The 18612-nt window shown below is 32.5% G+C and overlaps 1 protein-coding gene across 5 annotated transcripts in view; it reads left to right on the top strand.

Moving 5' to 3' along the window:
• The window catches only part of ACAP2 (ArfGAP with coiled-coil, ankyrin repeat and PH domains 2), a 132458-nt gene that overhangs the window by 96689 nt on the left and 17157 nt on the right, over positions 1–18612 (top strand). For 3 of the 5 annotated variants that reach the window (XM_019723444.3, XM_019723422.3, XM_088794248.1), the window contains exons 11-17: positions 6045–6096; positions 7353–7453; positions 8057–8162; positions 14257–14465; positions 14799–14868; positions 16606–16697; positions 18025–18209. In XM_019723444.3, the coding sequence (XP_019579003.1) occupies positions 6045–6096; positions 7353–7453; positions 8057–8162; positions 14257–14465; positions 14799–14868; positions 16606–16697; positions 18025–18209 (815 nt within the window). Of the gene's footprint in view, positions 1–2819; positions 2841–6044; positions 6097–7352; positions 7454–8056; positions 8163–14256; positions 14466–14798; positions 14869–16605; positions 16698–18024; positions 18210–18612 lie in introns of all 5 variants that reach the window. The other 2 variants (XM_019723436.3, XM_019723407.3) reach the window with 1 other exon arrangement.

Below are 18612 nucleotides of genomic sequence, written 5' to 3'. Positions count from 1 at the left end.
AAGAAAAATTAAAACTCTGTTTTTTAAGCTGTTAAAATTAAGACAGTAGTCCTTTAAGCCTTTTCTGTCAACTTTCCAATAGCCGGAGTAGGAAATTAAAATAAAAAATAGTGTGATTATCAAATTTTTATAATAAAGATATCTCAACCAATATAGTTTCATGAGGTAATGTTAGAATTGAATTTTAACCTTCAGATTTCAAAACAGCCTACTTAAAGTTTAACACAGTGAAAATAGAATAAATCCATAGAAACTATACCATTGTGTTAAGAAGAAACGAAATGAACTTCTTTGGACACTCCAGTGAGAAATGATCTCAGACTTCAAAATGAAGCACAGTAAGTGTTAGTGGAAAACTGCATTGCCATTTAGGATGATAGAAGAAAATGGATTGATTTAAGCATGGACCTTTTTATTTTGTATTATTTGTTTCATGAATTCTATTACTTGCCATAGATATTAAAATGTAACTAAAATCAAGTAGGGAATAACTTAAATTCTCAGATATAGACATATTACCTACCATTTGCAAAGTGGAAAAGACAATAGATTTACAAATGAGGCTGCTTTATAAAGGAAATGCCCTCTATATGTAGTAGGATGACAGTTACTGAGTGGAATCATAGACTGTAGTTCAGCATCCTAATTTTTAGTTAAGAAATGGAGGTGGAGAGAGATGGTTGCTCATTCAAGGTCACACAGCTGGCTTGTGACAAAATTGAAGTGTAAAACCTAACATTTTGTTTTTACTTAATACAGAAATTCAAAACTATATTTTGATAACACAAAATACAACTTCCCCTATTAAAAATAGCATAAAAACTATTTTAAAAATTCTTCTTAGTCCATTTACATTATTAGGGAAAATTATGGATAGCAAATTAATTTCATTTTCATGTGCTTTTAAAAAACATGTAAAACATGGAAACACTAGTAAAAAGGAGACTTGTAGAAATAGAGCATATAAGCATTATATAAAACTCACAAACAAAAAAGTCAAAATCTTGTTAACAGAAATCTTGAATATTTTCTAGGTTATGGATCAGTAATTATAAAATGGAGAGGGAAAAAAAGAGTAACCTATTAAATGTTACTTAGAATTTTCTTCTGCTTTCCAATTTTAAAAATTTAGAATATATTGAAATTTCTTATATGAAGTTTATTAAAAATCTAATCTCAGGAAATACTTGCAAATAATTTTCCTTTGCCTATATAGTACTTTAGTGTCTAACCTACTTCTCTAATTAGTTCTCTACCAGCTTGATTTATTTAATACATTCTACTAGCCTCTGAATAAAAGACTGTGTATCTGTGATATTTGTGCCTTAACTTTAAAAATCCAGGAATCCAGCTATACAGACAAAGATTTTTCTGCCCACCGTTCTTCACTTGATCTTAGCCAAAAGGCCGAGAAGCGATGCCCCCGTTCTGTTTTTTTTTCCAGATTGCTTGTGGGTTAGTTTTAGGGAACTTTTTTTTTTTTTTTTTGTCATAGTCACCGTGAGGCACCAATCATGATGACAAATTTGCCATTATCTATAATTTTATGGAATAGTGGTAAAATAATTTTCATGATCAACTTTTTAAAAAGACCTCCTTACTTAGGGAAATGTGAATTTGACTGGGAATTCCTGGTAGTTTTAAAACCTAATCCTGAAAGTATTATTCTGTAATTTGAAATTTAACTGAAAAGATCATATTGTGTGTGATGTGATTGAAGTAGCATAAGGAGTGAAATGTTTTATTTCTTATGTGAATTGTTGAACTTATTTTTGGTTAGTTTCAGATTTCTAGTTTTTGATATCTCAAGATTTTTGTATGTCTCTAATACATATTTTTCTGAAGACGTGAGGTCTACCAAAGTAATATTTCCTTATCAGGCTGTTCTCTCAGTGTGGCAGCTTCACGTCAGGCTCAAATCAGTGCTAGATGGATTACTAATACCTTTATTTCTTTTTGCTTTTCATAGTAAATTTAGGAAAGATGAATAAATAAGAAAAATAATTGAATATTAACATTATTTAGTAATAAACTAGTAAAAGTAATAAAGAAGCTAAATAATTATGTGCTATGCTCAGTCTTTGTTGAACTAGAAAATAGCTGAAAGTGAAAAATGTATTACACAATTTCTTAGAGCAAAGTATTTTATATGCTGCTAGTACAGGTATAAATTTTTATTTTTATTGGCTCTTTGTTTTCAAAAAAGAAGTGTATACATAGATTAAAGATGAACTCTATTTATTTGTGGCCTTAGAGTCTCTGCTATCATTTAATGTAAAGGGGATGAGCAGGTAGGAGCGAGGTTTATTTTGCTGATAATATTTTATAATATTTTTAATTCTTAATTAGTGATCTCACTTTCCTTATGAAAAGTTTTTATTTGTCTCAGGTTTATATAGCTATATCTGTAATGATATATAAGGGACAGATTATTAAGATGGGAAGGAAGTGTACTATCTATATTTAATACCTATAATGATACAGACAGATGATAGAGGTATGCCCAATTGTGCTAAGTCCTACCAGAACTTTCTATACCATGCTACTTGAAGAAAAATTTTGAGTAATTCTGAAATATTTGCATTTCAGATTCCTAAGAGTTTGAATTAATTGTACAAATGCATATATGTATAATATGTGAACAAAATGCAACAGATATTTTTGACTATTTTGTTAGGTTATAAGCTTAAGCTGTTCCTTTAATTCTTGCTTTATTTTCATATCATGCTAGTCTTTTGCTTATTTTGCACATTTGCGTTTTCATTCTTTTACCTCCTTTCCCTTATGTTTTAATCCTGCCCCATTTTTTCACATGACAGGAAAAAGCCCGATCATATCAGGTACCAAATGGCTTTCTTCCCCTCACTCCTACCTTACTCCAGTTTCCTCTTTGGCACGAGAAAGCTCATAATTAATCTGCATTTCATTTGGATTACTTGCAATGGATATAAAGTCTCTTATGTTTTAAATTGGAAAAAAAAACACACATCTTATTTGAGGAATTCAATTCTACCTTTTCATTGCCCATCTCCTTAATTTACTTCTTTTATTTTTCCTTTTAATTTTTTTTTTTTATGGAGGGTGCAGCTCACAGTGGCCCATGCAGGGATTGAATCGGCAACCTTGGTGTTTGTTATTAGCACCACACTCTAACCAACTGAGCTAACCGGCTACCCCCCTCAATTTATTTTCATCTGGAAAAGAACATTTGATGAATTTATAGTTACTCAAAGAAGATAGACATTGAGAAATATGAATACCTTTGTATCTTTTTTTAAGAAGGGAAATAAGGCAGTAAGCGCTTTTCAAAAATGTCAACAGTAACTAGGAATTAGTACTTTTGGTAATAACCTTATTAGTTATGTTGAAAGGAAACACTCTCAGTTACTAGATTTTTTTCGTTTTGTTTTTACCATTTTGGTTGTTTTCCTTGTGAAAAATTAAATTGAATTTGAAATAAAGGAGCATACATGTTCAAATTTCTAATTTTGTTAAACATTCATCTATTTGGAACCTATATGAATGTGTATAGTTTTAGCGATACAGCTTCTACCGATTTAGAAATTTGACTTTTACTCATGTTCTTGATTTCATGTGTAGTTTTGGGGAATGGTGATCAAACAGGGTAAAGGATACTTGATTTATGTTTTTAATAATGCCCCTTCTTCCCCCCATTTTGACATCTGGAAAGCTCTCATTGGTTTTTAAAATTTAATAATATTTAAATTGTTTCTGAATATAATATTTTGGTCTCAAATCTTTATTATATTGAATTATTTCAATTCGAGAGAAATATAAAGTAATGTTTTATTTTTCTTAAAGAACCAAGGAATTTTTCTTTTTAAAACACTCAGATTTTGGCTTTGTGGTAGCTTCTGAATCTTGTAGAATGTAGTGTACTTGTCAGTACAATGCTTTCCAACATTCCAAAAAAACAATGCTTGTTTTTTTTTAATTACCTTTTTAAGTATCTTCAAATTACAGGTAGCATGAGCTTAAAATGTTAAGTAATTTTCCTGTATTCCATAGGCTATGAACTGTCTCATTTTTGCATTTATTAGAATGTTAATAAATAACTAGGGTTTTTCTGTAGGAGCAATTAAAAATTATATTCCATTTTACTTTCCTGATTAAAGTCGTGATCAGTGTAAATGTGTATAGTTATCTTTCTTTTTCTTTTTTTTTTAATGGCAGCGGAGGGGAGATAGTGTCTTAAGATGTACATAGATCTTAGTAACTGAAAATTTTTTTCTACCTAGGGTACTTTATGATTTTATTCCTTAGGAGGTGTTGACAAATTAAGATGAATTTATGGTGTCTTTCCTGAGTATACAAAACCTGATGATGTGAGAAAGTTACCAGAAGCAGATAGATGGCAGGGAAACTGGGTTTCAGAAATACATATGATCATATATGATACGTAAAGTTAATCAGAGGAAATGGTCTCTGATTAGTATTTTGTTAACTATTTTTAGGGGTTATGATTCTATAATGCAACAGGTCAAAAGGAATTTAATTTTTGAAGACCTCAGAAGCATGAAAAGTTTACATGGTTGTATGGGTGTTTTTCCATTGTGCAATAAGCTCTATGTAGTTTTTCATCAAAATATATAATATGATTACTATATTATAAAACATAATAATTTTTATTAATATAGTTCATCCTACCTCAAATGATTTTTTGCAAAACACTTTCATCAGTATCAGAGATGGTTTCCATTGCATGTCATCCCATGTGGCAGGGCTGCATCATCTTGTTCGTAGGTATTTCCTTTAACATTTCTAACCAACCGTGTGTCCCAAAGAAAAGAAACCCAGAAGTTCTTCCTTTTCTAGCCTGCCTCTTGATGATTTGCATTTAGAGGCGATCCACTTGGTTTTATCTAGATGCTGCTTTAACAAATCTCTATTTTAATGGTAAAGGTGATACCTTTTTAAGTAGCAAGAAAACCTAACAATCTGTCTCCCTAAAAATAGAAAAGCATCTAATCATTTTCCCAGCTTTGGAAAATTAACTTAATTTTTGAAAATAGAAATTTTAAATATGTTTAAATACAATTTCTAGTGCTTTGTATTAGTGACAATGAAAAGGTAGAATATCTGCTAATAGATTAATAACTAATGTTTACAATAGAAATCATCTTACATGAAACTAATTTTAATGTAATGACTTAAAATTAAATATTGTTTTACCTTTCATGCTTGATGAGAATTTTTGCTTCCTTTTATGAATGGCTTTTGGCTGTGATTTTTTTTTTTTTGTCTTTAGGTCTTTTTATTGTTTTAATAAATTAGAATTCGTAAATATGCCATATGTAACTTAGATTTTTCTTCTAAAGAAGATTGTAAGTCAATTGTTTGCTTAATAATTTACAATACTGAGCAGAACAATATAAATCGTTGGATGCATCGTTTTTAGTAATAACTTGGATTATTCCGCCTAGAAATATTTTCCATGAAAATAAGTCCAAATGAATTGGCGATTATCTCCTGTTTGATAGCAGTTGTAAAATGATGATTTAATTTTCAGTTTTGCTTAACAAATCAAATGCTTGCTGAATTAGCTGCAAAAAGGTTGAAAACAAAGCACATTTATTGCAGTGTTTTACTCTGTACAAATGGATCATCTGATTTACAATATAAATTTATTTCTGCTTTATAATAAAAGTAATTATTTTGGGGAAAAGATTTTGGTTATTTTTGAGGAATCTCAAAAAAACTAAATTTTTACTTTAAAACAGTTATTTGGTGATAGCATAAAAGATAATAGCTTTTGTTAGGATTTAAATTTCTGACTTAAAATGAATGAAAACACAGTAATTTTATTTTCCTAATCTGTGATCTTACAATTGTTTTAAAATTGTTCTTTACTTTTGGTATTATCTCATTGGCATTAGCCTGTATAAAGCAAAGCAAAACAATGTACTTCTCAAAACATAATTACCATAAGTTGATTTTCTAGTGCTTTTCCAAATATTTTGTTTCTGACAACAACTGAAATAAATTATATTAGTGAAAACTTAATCTATTTTGTATTTATTTAGACGCTGGTTTTCAATACAGAACAATCAGTTGGTTTATCAGAAAAAGTTTAAGGTAGGTGTTTTGTTAAGTAATTAAGTGAAAACCCAGTGAATTCTGTTTTGGTTCTGAATACTCATGTGTGTGAAATTACCGTTTATTATATGTTTGGGTGTGTATAAGAGGACTCAAAAGTGTAAAGTATCAATATTTGATACTTAGAAGCAGAATGATTTTGAATCCTGAATTCTGAGTTCCTAGCTTTGAGAGGGGTTTTTCTGTGTCCCAGGATTACGACTCTGTTTTCTTTATATGTTTCTTTGTCTAGCTGTGTGACAGAAATAACAGTACCATTCTACAGTACTATTTTGAGGCTATAGAAAAGGATGCTTTTTAAGAAATATCACCGTAAGGCCACAGGTGATAATATAGAAAGACTAGAAATGACATTAAAAATTATACCCTTGAAGTAATTTAAATAGAAACCTCTAAATTTATTAATGTTGTTTTTATATATTCGTTTTCCTGAACCTTGTTTTAAAGGTGAAGAGTTTTTATTGGAAAGGCATATTGAGATTATATGTGACTTGAGAATGTGAAAAATAATTAGGAAAGAAGAACCATTAGTTAGTTGATGAGTTGATTTTTTCCTAATTAGACTTTGTGAATGATATCCTCAACTGTAAATTTCAAATATTCACTTTATTCTTGAGATGACACAACATAAAATTGTACTTGCTATGTTCTGTAGTTGCAGGTTTTTTCCACATAAGTCCTTTATTCTAACTAATTACTTCATGATTTCGTCTACTCGTATAAACTTGGTTTTGAGTTTATATTTTTATTAAGTACTAGAAAATGATAAAACCTTTCTCATTTTCTTAAGGTATTTTAGAAGGATATATAGGCTTCTTTTTTTTCAGTTATTTAAAATTTGACTCATTAAAGGCTTCTTTTTTGGAGGAAAGTAGCTTTTATTTATATGTGAGGAGGGACCAAGAGCGTAATGGATATGGAAGAAAATTAACAGGAAGCTAACATTTATTGAGCATCTCTACTAATTAATTACCAGATGTTGGACTAAGTTTAAATTATTTCATTTAATCCTTATACAGAAATTTTATGAGGCAGATAAAATTATTAACAGAGCAGAATTACCTATATAGTTATATCTATGTTGCTAACTCCTATCTCTAATCTAAAATAAGGTAAAATATAAATCTTTAAAAATTGACCATTTATTCCAAGTACTATTTTTAAGTATATTATTATTGGTAGTAGTATTTAAAACCTGGATTAATAAATATGGGCGTTCTGTTTCCTTCCTGTAGGATAACCCTACCGTGGTAGTGGAAGATCTGAGGCTCTGCACAGTGAAACATTGTGAAGACATAGAACGAAGATTCTGCTTTGAGGTGGTCTCGCCGACAAAGTGAGTGGTTCTAAAGAATTTGAGAGTTGCTTTTTTGTTTCTATAGTTTCTCTGAAAGAACTTCCCACAGTAGAGTAAGATTAGTGTTCCACTGTGATGATCTGTGCTAAAGAGGAAGAAAGTGTTTTAAAAATAAATTTCATTAATTAATGATTATACACATATTAGAGTCAGATATTTCATTTCTTTCCGGTGTCATATTCTTTAAATTCCATAAAGATTATTGATGTGGCGATGTGCACACTTTCAACTGTCATAGTTGATAAACTGAAGTAGTCATATGTCAGATCAATTTTTTTGATAACTATCTTTTCATATTTCTACCCAATTAAAAAAATGTTATGTTTACATGGCAAATTTAAAGTGCTTTTTTTTAATGTACAGAAATGGGTGATTTCTTTCCAATAGGTGACTTATTTCATTGGTACCTTGAATTCTTCATGAACATACTCTGTCCTAAAGATAGATAAAATGAGACCTTTCAACAGAAATTATTAGCTTTTGTTAGAAAATCATTAAATAGCAAAGTGGACAAAAAAGTTAAATCTTAAACTGTTTTTGAGTTAATTTAGTGTCTGAGACAACAATGTTATTTCCTTTTAGAAGTTGTATGCTTCAGGCAGATTCTGAAAAGCTGCGCCAGGCATGGATTAAGGCTGTTCAGACCAGTATTGCTACTGCTTATAGAGAGAAGGGTGATGAATCAGAGGTTAGTGAATAATACTGTAATACCAAATGATATGTTGCTGGAAGTTTTTAATTTTAGTTACAACGTTGTATGATTATAACATTCTTTAAATTTGTTTTAATTGAAGTACATTGAGAAATAACTTTATATTAGTTTCAGGTGTACAACACAGTGATTTGATATTTGTGTACACTATGGGTTGGTGACCACAGTAAGTCTAGTTACCATCTATAACCATGCATAGTTACAAAATTTTTTTTTTTCTTGTGATGAGACCTTTTGAGATTTACTTTCTTAGCAACTTTGAAATATGCCATATAGTATTATTTACTACAGTCACGACACTGTACGTTATCCCCATGACTTATTTATTTTATAACTAGAAATTTTTACTTTTTGACCCTCTTCACCCATGATGTTATTTTTTTTTACGGAGGATGATTTTTTGAAATTGAAATGGGTTGTATTTTTAAAATCTAGATTCAATTTCTCTTTTGTTTACTTCTCTTGACTTTACCTATCATTTTATTTCAATATTTCAATATATGTATAATTCCATATTTGAATATTGTCCCAGATTGACTAAGGTATTCTGATGCAAGTATTTTCCCCCAAAATATTTTATTATTTTAATTAATAATAAAATAATGAATGTATGTAAAATTAAGGTATGTAAGGTATGTAAAAGTATGTAAAGCTATATAAAATTAAAACTGGTTAAAAAGCAGAAAAGGAAAGTTCCAATCGTCTCTTAGTTGACGTCTTTCTGGAGAAGATAAGCTTGGTCATAGTCCGGCTTCAGCTTCCCAACAAGTTTACAAACTCTTGAGCAGGGCCATTAGTCTTGAGAAATGAAACTCACCACTTCCTTCAGTAGTGTCCTGAAAATGAGACGTTTGTGAGCCTGTGCATGTCTGAAAAATGTCTTCATTCCATGCTCACATTTGTTTGGTAGTTTGGCCGGGTGTGGAATTTTTAGGTTGGAAATAATTATTATGAACTTTAACTGCATTGTTTTTCTGGTTTCCAGTGTTGCTGTTGGAGTCTGACTTATTATTGATCTTTCGTATTCTTCCTCTCCAATTTTCCTGGGTTGTTTTTTTTTCTCCTGGAATTTCTGGACTGGTCTTATAATTTTCTTTTTTGTGTGTGTGTTTTGCTGTACTTTCTGGGAGATTTCTCAGTTAATAATCTTCCAAGCCTTCCATTGACTATTTTAGTTCTATTAGCATATATTTAATTTCCAAGAGTTTCTTTTTGTTTTCTGGTTGTTTATCTATGTAAACCCATTCTTTTTTTCATGGATGCAGTTTTATAGCTGTGATTCGTAACCTTCACTGCACGTTATGATGCCACCGGGAACTTTAAAAACATGCCAGTGCTGATGCCCACCACACAACAGTTGAATAGGATTTGGGACCCAGGCACCAATATTTTAAAAAGATTCCTAAGTGATTTTTGTGTACATGCAATGTTGAGAACCATTGTGTTAGAGGCCTTCCTTGGCTATCTGGTAATCTGCTCATGATTATAAGTTAAGAATTAAAAATTATCCCTTGGAAGCTCTGAGAACCTAGTTAGGACTTTGTTAACTGTGACCTTTGCCAAAGTCTGGACCATTTGTTGAGGAACAACCAGAGTTAGGAACCTTGGAGTCTTTTCAGCTGATATGATTCCCCAGAGAATAGTCAACTGCATAGGGGTAAGGGGCTGGCTGGGGGCTAATTGCTGCCGGTCTCAGCATTCAGTGCGTATATGTTCATTTAATTCTCTGCCTTCCACCTTTCAGGTAAATCCCATCCAGAGATTCTGTGTTTTACTTCATCAGAGAATAAACTTTCAGTCATTTGTGTTTGTCTAGAGAGCAGTCCTCTAATGGCATGGAGTTGGGGGGGCGGGGGGAGGGAAGGGTGACCTTCGCATCTAACTGCTTCTTACACAGTCATTCCTCCTACTTTCATCCCTACTTCCAGGGTTAACTGGTATAAACCCTTGAGCCCTCTGAATATTATATGATGTAAATTGATGACCTCTTAGGTTTTTCTTACTACCATCCTTAGATTTGGCCTTGGTCTATTCAGTTAACATTGATCTACCCATTTTCCAGGTCTTACAATTTTGGTGCTCTTACTTTCCTGTTATCCCTATTCTTGTGAGTAAATGTTTTCATTTTTTTAATTAAAAAAATACAAAAAAATTCTAAAGTAGATTACAGATGTCATGTAATTCCATATCTAATAGTAATTTCTTGATATTGTCTATCAACCAGTCTATATTCACATGTCCCCAGTTGTCCTAAAAATGTCTTTTACTACCTATTGTACAAAGTAGGATTTTATCTATGACTGGGCATTGCATCTGGTTGTTATGTCCCTCAAGTCTTTCAGTCTAGAATAATCCTTTATTTTCATAACAGTAATTTGCTAAAGAGATCCTTGTTCCTATAGAATTCCATCTTATAAAATTACATCATAGGTGATGAACATACTTTATGTTGCAACAGGAGACACACAAGATTTGATTATCCCACCATTGCTAATGCTAAGATCAGGCTTCTGTGTGAAGATGAAGTGGACAAATTGGGATTAGGGACATGACAATAGAATCCCTCTATTGTAAAGTTACATGTCCTCCCTTGTTCCCAATCTACTTTGTTACTTTGGGTAACAAATCTTCTTTGTGTTACTTTGACCCAAGAAGATCTACTCCCCCATAAACCTAATGGTTTTACACTAGGTTTTACAACTGAATTGAGTGTTTCATTAGGAATTGTAAAATGATGATTTCTTCATTCTATCAACCCTCTACATTTATTAACTTGTATTCTCTGTGAAATACAGCTTTTCTTCATCAACTGGAGCTGTTTAGTTACTGTAATAGAATACTTATTTTTTGCTTTTAATTACCACATTCATTTGGTTAATTTATTAGCTACCTTCAGTGGGAACAGATATCTATTTTTTTTGGCATCATTATTAACTCATGGATTTTTAAATACAATGGTTCCCAATTAATTATAATAATTACTCTTTTTGATGTTCAGATTATCACATCTTTGTCCAAAAAGGGCTCTGGGTAATGCTTTTTTAAAAATGCTCTAGTTTTTAGCAGTTTTGAGACGAAACAAAATTGTGTATCCAGATCATCTTGATGAAGAAGCTGGTGGAATTGCTGAAATACCTGGGTTATGCAGAATAATATACTAGAAATAATAGGGATTATGGTACAAATAGGGATAGGGCTGACCTAAAAACCTGTGTAAGTTTGTAACTAGCATACTTCCAGGAACTTTAGTGCCTGAAATACTAAATACTAGGACAAATTCCTAATAAATGAATACTACAATATAGATACGACTTAACTTTAAAAATTGGTGAGGATACCTTCATGAAAGCATACAGAAGGGTTGAGGCTACTCAGTTATGGTGACAAAGGCAAAATACATAAAGATCAAGGGGACTAATGCAATAAACACTTTCAAATCATTGCGGGGATGGGTGTCATGTTCAATCCTGTGTTTCTTGAGGTAGCTAGGCCAAGTTATGCTGTATTAGTATACTTTGCTTTCAAGTTCTCTAATTTGGTGCAAAAGTATTAGCTTATAGAGAAAAATAGGGAATGAACCAAATGATTTCTGCATTATATTGACATCCTTTTCCTATACGATGATTGCTTATGAGCTAATTCACATTATCGAACATGTCCTAGTGAAACAGATGGTTTCTCTTTTAAAATTTTTTTGAAATAATCTTAGACTTACAGATAAGTTCCAAATATAGTACAAATAAACAGTGCCCCTGAACTGTTTCAGAGCTAACATGATACCCCATCACACATTATTTCTTTAGTGAGTACTTCCCACAGCCTATGACATTCTCTTACTATAATCAAGGTATAGCCATCAAAATCAAGAAATGAGCGTCGATTCATTACTACCATTTTGATTCCCAAACATCATTAAGTTTTAACGGTTGTCCCAGTAATGTTCTTTATGACAAAAGATCTAGTCCAGAAGCGCAGGTGGCATTTAGTTGTTATGACTCTTCAGTCTCCTTTAGTCAGGAATAATTCTTTAGTCTTAACTTTGACCTTTTTGACCTTGATAGTTTTGAAGATTAAGACTAGTTATTTTGTAGAGTGTCTGTCAGTATGGGTTTGTCTGATGTTTACTCATGAGGCTGTGCATCTTTGGCAAGAATATTATATAAATGGTGCTGTGTTCTTCTCACTGCAGCCCCTCTGGTGACATTTGATTTTGATTTGTCTCATTATTGATGATACTGCCTTTGATCACTTGATTAGGGTGGTTTCTGTTAGACTTATTTACTGCAAAGTTACCTATGTAGGTAGTATTTTGTGAAGGAGGGACTTTGAGACTATGTAAATATTCTGTTCCTTATCGTTCCTTTAATTTTTTATATTTTAAATTTTCCTTTAAATTTTTGTATTATGTCAGTATAGGCCCCTTTATTTAATGTGTTATAATCCATTACTATCATTATTTGTTTTGTTGCTCAAATTGACCCAAGGTTGGCCAGTAGAGCCCTGGCTTCTGTATCCTTTTGACCTGTTCTGATCAATCTTTTGAGTTCTTTCTTCTTCCTTACTTTGTAGCGCGATGAGATGTTTCAGGTTCATCTTGTACTTTCTCTGTACCAGCTCTGAAATCAGCAGTTACTTCAAAGAGCCCTAATTCATTCTCATGGAGAATGGTTTTTAGAAACCAAGAAAAGGGAACATATATGTGGATACACACATTTACATCTATATTTCTTGATATATCTATTTATATTGAATGTGACTATGGTATCTCCAGTTCTATTCTAATACAGCAGGTTTTGTTATAATCCTCTTCCTTTCCATCTGAATAACTCCTTTCTCAGCAGTGAGAAATCTGGGTCTCATTTATTTGTGACATGTTCGTTTATATGATCAGTCCCCCTATATGTAACCAATATCCTTTTTCTGCTGCCACCTGCCCCCGCACCCCACTCAGGCTCTGACACTTCGTAGTTGTGACACCGCCACTCCACACTCCTCTCCCTCCTCAGGCTCTCACTTGCCTTGCTGGGCTGTCTCCCTGGGTAGATGCCCTCATCCTGCTTGGAACCGACAACTTGCATTGAGTCGCTCTCATTTGAGGATATGCTCCTCACCCAGCTCAATCCTCTCTGGAATACCATACCTCCACACCTTTTCTTTGCTTGGCCCCAACTAACAGTTATTGAATTGAGTTTTTCAGGAAGGTCAAGGCAAGGGCCAAAGTATATTTCTAATGATTCTATACTAAAATAACTCGCTTGTTTAAGGCCAAAATGTTTTTAAACCCGAATACTTTTTAGAGCATGTCTTGAATTGCTTAGAATCCCCAAACTACATCTTTGTATTTGGTCATTGTTGGTATAAACTTTGCTGTGCACTTAAAAAATTAGTTTTTTGCTTATCTGCCACCTTTTGCTTTTCCCCTGGTTTCCTAATAGCCCGTGAGATTTTAGATATTGTGCATTCCATTGTTGATTCACTCTGTAGTAAGAATTGTGTAATCGATCTGTTCTTTAGTAAAAGGCAGTACTGTTGCCAAGTTATTTACTGCAGTATTTGAAACAACTTGCTTGCAGTTCATTGAATACTTTGCAAAACTTGGTATACAATTATAGTATTTATTTTATTCTTGAGTCTTAATTGTGTTATATTTACCCCCCCGTTTCTCATCTTGCATGTGAAATGAGTGTTCCCCTTTCACTTTGACCTCATATCTTGTACATATGTTCATTGTGCCAGTTATTTTTATATATATATATATATATAACATATTACATATATATTACATATATGTGTGTCTGTGTGTGTGTGTATATATATGTATGTATATATGTGTATGTGTAATTTTCAATGCTTACAATTTTCTCCCCACAAGACTAAAAGCCAGGTGATAGAGGAAACCGTATCTTTTCATTCTTAAATCTCTAATGCCTAGAACAGTGCCTGGTTTAGGCGCGTAATAGGTCTTCAGTTTACTGATTGGAAGCTTTTGTTTGGAGCATGTAGTATATATACAACATAGTATTACAGCCTTTGTTTTTTATTTTTAACAAATCATTCTTAATTCTTTTAGAAGCTGGATAAGAAATCATCTCCATCCACAGGAAGCCTAGATTCTGGAAATGAATCAAAAGAGAAATTATTGAAAGGAGAAAGTGCACTGCAGCGAGTCCAGTGTATCCCTGGCAATGCCAGCTGTTGTGACTGTGGTCTGGCAGACCCACGGTGGGCCAGCATCAACCTGGGCATCACCCTGTGTATCGAGTGTTCCGGGATTCACCGGTGGGTAGGTCTGCCCAAGGGGACAGACTTCTTTTGGATAAACACACATTGTAAATTATCATGTCCCATTGGTCAGAAGTCCTTTTCCATTTGCCTAATTTGACTGCCAGTTTGTATCTTTTGTAAAGTGGATAAAATTCTGGTTTGTGAAGAGCTTTTGAGGACTTTGGTTCATCATTCATGATAAATCCAAAGATCTATCCCTATTTATGTATGTGTTGTGGGCTATGTTAGAGATTAAGTCACATTAAAAGAGAAAAATAATTTGCATAATATACAAATAGAGTAGATTGATAGTTTTATATGTTAACAAAGTATTTTTTTCCCATTTAGGAGTCTGGGAGTTCATTTTTCAAAAGTACGTTCTTTAACTTTAGACACCTGGGAGCCTGAACTTTTAAAGGTAAAATAAATATTTGCTTAAAAATATTTCATGTTTTTACATAAAAGATGAGGAATTTAGAATCTTAGTTTACAGATGTATGAGTTTCTTAATGCTAACAATGAACTAGACTGTGTTGGAACATATCTGAGGCTATTTTGACAAACCTGGTGTTTTCTTACTAGGTTTTAAAACTTGCTACGTTTAAGTAGCACTCTTAACTCCAAGTCAGTTCACTTTTTAAGGAAACCAGTATTCCTGCATTTTTATGTTTTCTCAAAAGATAGCTTAGATTCTGTGCCTTAATTTTAATCTTTTATAATTAGATAAATTCTTGGTGAAAATATGAGACATATTGCTGTAGTAAGCTCCATTATGGAATGATATAGCATATTGTTTTCAGTGGGTTATTTTAGCATAGGACCATATGCAAATTTACATTCGTTGGGGTAGTAGTCATCAAACCAAGACATCCTTTTTCAATGTGTAAAGATTCATAGCTACGAAAATGTCATAAATTTAGATCACATCTGGGTTTCTGATAAGATTTACAAAACTCATAGCAGTTAATAGTATACTCCTTGTTATTCCCTACTCCCCATTTAAAGGTTGTAGTGTACTCTGAATTTAATTTGGCTGAAAATTGTGTTCATAATGTGTATTTTTATTTCAATCCATAGATAAACAGGTAACCCTGTCAATTATGTAAAGTAAAAAATTTTCTTTGTGGAATTATCATGTAAACATCTAAATGAAAATGATAAATTGGTTCCTAAGGTAGAGTCCTATTTATATAGATTCTATTAATTGTTATGGATTCAAAGTGAAGAAAGTGGGGAAAGAAAAGGGTAGAAGTGTAATTTCTGCATCAACTTTGTAGATATGAAGTCAGTGGATTCAATATAGAAAATTTGGTTGAAACACAACTGTCTGATACATTAAAAAAGTATGAGCAAAACTTTCATACAAAATTATTTTGTAATACTTATATATGAAGTATAAGGGGAATATAGTTTACTTCAATTCTGTATTGTTTAAAACTTTACCTGTCTGGGGTGGCCAAATAGCTCAGTTGGTTAGAGCACAAGTGCTGAACAACAGGGTTGCTGGTTCGATTCCCACATGGGCCAGTGAGCTGCACCCTCCACAACTAGATTGAAGACAATGAGCTGCCGCTGAGCTGCCGGTGGGGCGGCCGGTTGGCTCAGTTTGTTAGAGCGCGAGCTCTCAGCAACAAGGTTGCATGTTCAATTCCCGCATGGGATGGTGGGCTGCGCCCCCTGCAACTAAGATTGAGGACAGTGACTGGACGTGGAGCTGAGCTGCGCTCTCCACAACTAAATTGAAGGACAATGCCTTGGAGCTGATGCACCCTGGAGGGGCCCACTGTTCCCCAATATTCCCCAGTAAAATAAACAAAAAACTTCACCTATCTTGCCTTAGGCTTCTTTTTTCATTTAATTTACCAGACATTGTGAATAATATGCAACATTGTGCTAGCGACAGTGGAGGGGTAGAAAACGAGTAGAAGGCAGGAGAGGGGAAACCCTTTATTATGGGAGTGGCGTTCTGGGGAAGGGTCGCAAAATGGTAATACTGCTCTCAGTCCTGGTCTCATTTTGTTTTAACTTCAAACTGCTTTGTGGAATGAGCAGTTATAGAATATAAAAAAAGAATTAGTTAGCTGTACTTGCTTTAATGACTTTCATATTATTTTTAGGAATTTATAGCTTATTTTTCTATTTTCCTGTCAAACAGCTTATGTGTGAGTTGGGGAATGATGTTATAAATCGAGTTTATGAAGCTAAAGTGGAAAAAATGGGAATAAAGAAACCACAACCAGGACAAAGGTACTATTTCAGTTGTCTTAATGTGTTACCTTTTCTTCCTCCCAATCAGGAATTGACAGCTACCGGTATGATTTTATTTCACTGTAAGTGATACTTAATACTGAGACAGGCTGTTTAGAAGACATCATTACTACTTGTTAACATGTGGTTCTTTCTTGGGTATGTTAATTAGGTAATTATCTTTTATTAATCAGATAATCAATTATAATGTCCAGATAAGAGAGAATCTTAAAAGTTAAGGTTCTAACTGTAAGAGCTCTTAGCAGTTAAAGTAGACCAAAATTCTGTTAGTGGCCAGCCTTTAAAAAGAGATAATCTGTTCATTAATGTGTCAAAGGATCAAGTTTCTACTGCATACATTGAATAATGTTACATTGTGTGACTTATTTCAGGAAATATTTGGTAATTGCGTCCTTCATATATAGCATTATGATGTTGAAGAATTAAAGGTGTCAGGGTATCAGGGAGCACTTAATCGCTGTTTGACCTTATACTTCAATTTCTATATATGGAGGCTCATTGACTTAAGCGCCTGAGGTACATAATTCGTTCTTGTTGATGTTTTTAGTCTTTATGGTTATTTTTAGCACCCAAAAAAAAATTTTATTTGCCATAATTCTGTTAGGATTTTATATTTGACTAAATCCTTATGTGTACACTACTATTTTAAAAGTTATTGCTCTCTAAACCAATATCACTTAATTCAGATTATTTATTTGCTATTTGAATTATGATAGACCTTGAAATATCCTATTTTAGCCAAAGACCTAAGCATTTTTAAAGGATATAAGTAAAAAAAGTGATAGAACAGTTTTGGCATTTTATGATTGTATAATCAGAAGTTTAAAATGTGACATCTTTTGTTCCCCATAAGTTAGGAATGCTATATATTTTTTAAAGTAATTGTCTTATGAAAAATTATGACCATCGATAGTGATAGTGCAGTGTGTGACATTATTAGAGTAAAAATGAAACTATTAATTTCTATAAATTTTTATAGTTTCCTTAGTAATGTTTTTCAGTCTATAAAAAGCAAAAGGGACTATGTATAGAAATGAATGAACACAGAAATTAAGAGAATAAGAAAGTGCCATATTAATACTTGTGATTTTTCAGTAAGTTTATTATTAGTGTTTTATTTGAACACGAAATCATAGTTCATTAAATATTTGGAAGGAAAACATGTTCTAAATGTCACAAGTTCAGTTTTAACTAGTATTACATTTACTGACTTTTCTTTGAAATATTCAATATATAATGGCTTCTTTTCAGTACTAGCCATGCTCAGAGATTAAGCAGAACATCATGACGTTTTTATGTATATCAGACAGGAGAAAGAGGCATATATCAGAGCAAAATATGTGGAGAGAAAATTTGTGGACAAATATTCTATATCATCATCAACTCCTGAGCAGGAAAAAAAGATTGTCTCCAAAAGTTGTGAAGAAAAGAGGCTGAGCATTTCTAAACTTGGGCCAGGTGACCATGTCAGAGCATCTTCCCAAAGTTCAGGTATTACAGCTTACTTGTGTACATAAATATTTCTGTAATCTGATGTCATGCACTTTCTTAATCTCTGAATTAGTAGCCATTGCAGATTTTTAAAATGCTAAAAATTTGTTTCCTTCTACATATTCTAAGGAAAAATTGGATTTCTATGTCTTTAAGACAGTTAAATTTAAGTAGTGTCTTGATAATTTACATTTCTAGGTAATGTGTATATTCTACGGGATAAAACTGCTTAAAGTGCAAGGGGAGATGGGGATTATAAATCTATCATGGCAAAAAGCTCTAAATATCTGATTAACCACCTAATATCCTTCCAATTTTTTTCCTCCTAAATTTTTCCCAATAACGTTTTTTCCTGCCCTTTTCCCTTCTTACGGCCTGCTTTGTGCTTTGCTAACTTGCATGT

Source organism: Rhinolophus sinicus, chromosome 17 (genome assembly GCF_057876585.1).
Source record: "Rhinolophus sinicus isolate RSI-liver-muscle chromosome 17, RSI-T2T, whole genome shotgun sequence".
Lineage (NCBI taxonomy): Eukaryota > Metazoa > Chordata > Mammalia > Chiroptera > Rhinolophidae > Rhinolophus > Rhinolophus sinicus.
Note: the sequence above shows the minus strand (reverse complement) of the source record. Positions and strands in the feature narration are given on the sequence as shown.